A 5235-nucleotide genomic window follows, 5' to 3' on the forward strand; every position below is an offset into this window, starting at 1 on the left:
AGGATTCCACCTTCTGAGTCCGTCAAAGGTAAGACCTCTGAATCTGAGATTTCACCTTCAGATGCCAGAGCATGAATCTCTTCCTCGGAACGGTGGGAAGAGACTTCTGAAACAGCTACAACTGCATCAGAAACCTCACTGACTGCAGAAATGGACTTACTCTTGCGATGGCCCTGCAACATTGGAAAGGCAGACAAAGCATCAGAGATAGCAGAAGACATAAGGGAAGCTATGTCCTGTAGTGAAATTCCAGAAGGAACTACAGCTGACTCGCAGGTCACTGCTGGTGAGGGCGATCATTTTTGTGACGCTTGGGGAGAAAGTTGCGGCATAAATTCACCCTCATCAGAAGACTCTTGGACATCTGCCTGAGAGAAAATTGGCTCAATTTTTTTTTTATCCCTAAAACTCAGTACTTTCAATACATGTAGGACAGAAAGGGATTGGTGGTTCCACATTTCCAACAAAACAAATCACATGTAACACATTGCACCCCATCTTGGTCCATCTTTCCTCATAAAATATTTAACAGAAAAAACTGAAGCAATAAAATAAAAAACAGTTACTGCCTCATTGAATGCAAATGGTTTGACTATTCTTTCATCAAAATATGTTAATTTTTGGTATAACTATAAACGGTCAGAAAAAACAAGTATAAAGTACACCTCTGCACCTCAGCAACCTGCTGAGGTGCTCCTACCGTACCAAATGCTATCGGATCCCTCTGTACAACGATCAGTTACCTGCAGTCAGTCTCTGAACCGGACTAGGAACGCATCCGTGCTAGGAGCGCATTAAAGTACAATACATGCTGCTCCAGCCCAGAAAACAACCAGCCCAGCGTAATGACGGCCTACAAATGTGAGGAAAATAGCGCTCAGTGCAGAGGTGCAAAGAAACAGGAAGTCCCGCCCATCGTGGGCATACCCCAGGTCTATGTCTCCCTCTCTAAGAGAAAAACTAGCGTGGAACCAAAGGAGTCCTCCATTTAAATAAAAAATAAAATGAGCAACTTAACTCCAGCCCCAGTGCCTGCATTAAATCACTGCCAAAAGAAAACTTTCAGCCTGAAAGTCTAAAACCATCCCCACATAAGTAAGGTTTTCTATTAACCCCTTAATAGAAATGTACCATAGTGCTAAAGTAACAAACACTGAGACTCCTTAAATCCCAGAAAGGTAGCACTTACCTCAAATACTGCCTGGCAGTAGGGCAGATCCCAAGCTTGAGAGGTTCTCTCCCTCACATTGGCCTGAGAAATAAAACAATGCTGAATCAGTAAGTACCTCAGGCTGAAGGATACAGGGCAGCTGAAACATGGGAGGCACAGTGAGAATTATGTCCCACAAGTTCCCATAGCTCTAAAGCCACCAAAGCTCTACTGCAGAGACTGATATAGACTAAGGCTACACCACAGAACCAAGTAGCACTCTCTGGCACTACTTTAAAAATAATAAACTCTTGATTGAAGAATCTAAACACATACCTCACTTTACCTCTTCCTATTAACGTAGGCAAAGAGTATGACTGGAGTGGGAGGGAAGGGAGGAGCTATTTAGCAGCTCTGCTGTGGTGCTCTTTGCCTCCTCATGCTGACCAGGAGGTGAATATCCCATTAGTAATTGAGATGATCCGTGGAGCGTTCAAACACCCATACACCAAGAAAAAAAAAAAAAAAGGACTCCTACACCTCAGCAGCTCTGCTGAGGTGTCTACCTGACTGCAAGAACCGGAGCCTCTCTTTCTGGCCAGCAATCCAGACTCAATATGGGAAATAGATCAACAACCCTCCTAACCTAGAAACGCCTGCTCTATGTTAGAAAACATGTGTTTCTAGGCAGAGGGACTATCCGGTGTGTATCTGGTCTCAACCGTCCCCAGATAGAAGCGCAGATGTAAAAAGCGCGCAATACTGAAGATCCGCCCATTGTGGGCGTGACCAAGCGGAACAACAGTCTCCCTAGCGTTATATGTAGTTAAAATAACGCCATAACAGTGAAACCACCATGCAAGTACTTAACTCCCAGCCCCAGTGCCTGTACACGCCGTCTAGTCCTCTCAGACCCAGAGAGCATTTTTGTCTTAAAGTGCTATGTTTGCCCTGCAACGATAAGCCCTTTATGTATGTAATGAAGTGTAGTAAAAAGTGCTTTTCCTCTAAGTTCCTTGGAAAAAATCAAGCACTTACCTCATATGGCTGCCTGACAGCAAAGGCAATTCACCAGGTATGAGGAGTCCTATCCCCCACATGGACCTGTGAAGAAACAAATTCCTAACTATAAATTCCTCAGGTTTTCAGGGTTAGGGCAGCAATAATATGGGAGGCGCAGTGAGAATTATGTCCCACAAGTTCCCATTGCTCTAAAACCACCAAAGCCCTACTGAAGAGACTGATATGGACTACGGCTACGCCCCAGGACAAAGCAGCACAATCTTGCACTACTTTAAAAATAATAAACTCTTGGTTGAAGAATCTTTTTCTAACGCCTCACTTTACCACTTCCTATCACTAATGTAGGCAAAAAGAATGACCGGGGTGGGAGGGAAGGGCGGAGCTATTTAACAGCTCTGCTGTGGTGCTCTTTGCCTCCTCCTGCTGACCAGGAGGTGAATATCCCATTAGTAATTAAGATGATCCGTGGACTCATTGTGTCATTAAAAAGAAAATGTTTCTGATTTAAAAGTACTTCAAAATTAAGATTTCTGGCAAGACCTCCAGGTAAAAAAAAAAATTTGTTTGGAAGGCTGGATTCTTAGAACCAAACTTAACTCTAAAGGGAAGAAAAGGCTTTATGGAAAAAATTATCCCAAGTCATATTTTTTTTAAATCTAGAAAACAGCCGCATAAAAAACAAACCAAAAAAAAAACCACACAAAACAGTTCCAAAAAAAATCCCTCCCAACTTTATTGAACACTACAGGCAGAATGGAGAACAGCAGCTGTGTAAGCAATGGTTTCTTACTCGCCCTGTAAATTACCTCTGAAAATTATTCCTAGACCTACAGGCTGCTATATAACAATGAGCACATACAAAAAAAAATTGTGGGATAATAAAAAAGGTATCTTGTGAAGAGCAATTTTAATCCCTTAGTAAAAAGACAACAAAAATGTTGGGGGAGGGGGGTACTATCGGGGTTATCTAAAGGTGAAGCTAATTTACAAGCACATGGCCATAATACTAGAGGAATCTACAGAGACTTAAAAAAAAAAAAAAAAATAACTAGGGACGGACAACTGGGTCAATCTGGATTAATTCATAGCATTTTTAAACATTTTAAAGCAAATTAAGAAACCTGGAGGTAGGAAGGTGGTTTTAGAGGGGGAGCCCCGGTAATATTAACGGAATCTGTGATATGTCCAGAGAATGTCTAAGAATTCCCAACAGAAGCAAGCGGGGTGAAAAGCATTAAATTTCACATTTGCCTAGGGCATTTTCTAATATTACCCTTCACCACCCTCAAAAGTGCAGTTATTGCAATGATATGTAATGGGACTATCTTCCACCTGCTTAATTCCATGAGAAAGCTCTCAAGATAGGTGTGGAACTCCTTAAACTACCATGGCAAAATCCCTTAGAGAAAAGGGCCATCTACATGATCTAGAATTAAAACAGCAACCCCTATACTTAAATACTGACAAACGTCCATTTTTTTTTCATTCTAAATGAGCTAATATTCACATAATTGAATCCATGAAGCACTTTCACTTCAAATCCCTTCTTTAGTTTGCTGGAAGGTTAAAAAGGTTAATTTCATGTACCCAGACAGAAAAGAAAATCCTATCATAGGAAAGATTTTACATTTGAGTTTTACAGCTCAAATGTCCAACATCTTCTCTTATTTTGCTGGAAGGCTTTTGAAGATATTACTGAGACAACATCTCTAAAAAGGCCCAATTAATTAGTTAAAATATTCAGCGCAGAAGTGATCAAATAAGGGCCTCATGATTTAGAAAAGACACAGCCAGCCATATGTATGCAGTGCAACACAACATAGGATACCTCAACCCCATATCCCAATCTGCATATTACATAATATAGCCATAATCCAATTCACAGCAATGCCAATAAGACTATAGTTTTGAATGTGCTAAACAGATTTGTAAAGCAATATATAATTTTGCTTCTTCAGTAACATACGGTGAATCAACGTTCTTTCCCCCCTCACTTCCCCTTTTGATCCTTTTTTTGGACGCTCGGTGAGGTTTTAGTATTTCATTTCATTAAAAAAAAAAAATTGTACAAGTCCGTTTCAGAAAGCAAACATTTGCTTTAAGTTGTGGTACAAATGAGGCAAGAAATATGTGGATAAAAGGAGCAAGGAGAGAGAATAGGAAATACATGAGAAGAGGTAAAAAGTGTGGTTGAAGGAGTAAAGAAAAGAAGAAGTACCAAGTAGGAAGGAAAAGATGATAAAAAAAGGTGCAGATATCTAAAGCACGATACTGCAGAGACTTCAAAGGGAGGATGGAAGAGATGAAGGGGCAGAGACCACTCTGCGTCATTTGGTATCCTGTTGATGTCAGTATGAAGATAGGACACGGAGGAGGGAGGTAGGAGGAGTGCTGGGCATTGGTGGGAGAAATAGGCTAATTTTAACTCCCATAATGCATTGTGTTGGTGGTAATAGACATAGGAGATGCCATAGAAATAGCCGGGCCCCCCATAGTAAACTGGTTAACTGGATAGTGGGTGGCTGTGTTTGAGCCAGCTTGTCCCCCAGCTGATCCTAAAAGAAAAACAAAAAAAGCTGAAGAAAGCAATTCAAGTAACACAGCTTCCACTTAAGCTTGACAAAACATCTAAGAAAAGTTACCTGGGACAATTCCCGTACTCATAATAGATCCCATCCTGGAGTGGGTATGGTTAACTATTCCGGTATTGGCTGAAAAAGAACAAACGGAGATAAGCAAAAAGAAATTGTGGAAATCTGCCACTAAAAAGTGGTGTGGTTTTAGGTCTACATGATCTTAAAACACTTAAAATTTCGAATTTTAAATTGCTTGGATTTGAGACGAATTCCCCCCCCCCCCCAATAAGCTCCAGTTTTTGGGCAAAAAATCCCTCTCAACTCATAATGTAGTCTACAGATATACCAACAAGCTTCTAAAGTATTTTTCCACAAACAAATAAGAGATATCAAACTCATACTTTGTTGTGTGTGTGTGTGTGTGGGAGAAGGGGGGCGCGTGGGCGAGAAACATGCCTTATTAGAGGTCTAGCATTATAAAGCAAA

The 5235-nt window shown here is 40.9% G+C and overlaps 1 protein-coding gene across 1 annotated transcript; it reads right to left on the bottom strand.

The window, feature by feature from the left end:
• Positions 1-2881: 2881 nt before the first annotated feature.
• Positions 2882-4884, bottom strand: LOC128663522 (histone-arginine methyltransferase CARM1; the record flags this gene model as incomplete). The annotated part of the gene is given in 2 exon segments (XM_053717890.1): positions 2882-4728; positions 4816-4884. Coding segments are annotated over 2 exon segments (203 nt in total), but the record flags the coding sequence as incomplete, so codon positions are not given.
• Positions 4885-5235: the final 351 nt, after the last annotated feature.

This window comes from Bombina bombina, chromosome 6 (genome assembly GCF_027579735.1).
Source record: "Bombina bombina isolate aBomBom1 chromosome 6, aBomBom1.pri, whole genome shotgun sequence".
In the NCBI taxonomy this organism is placed as follows: Eukaryota; Metazoa; Chordata; class Amphibia; order Anura; family Bombinatoridae; genus Bombina; species Bombina bombina.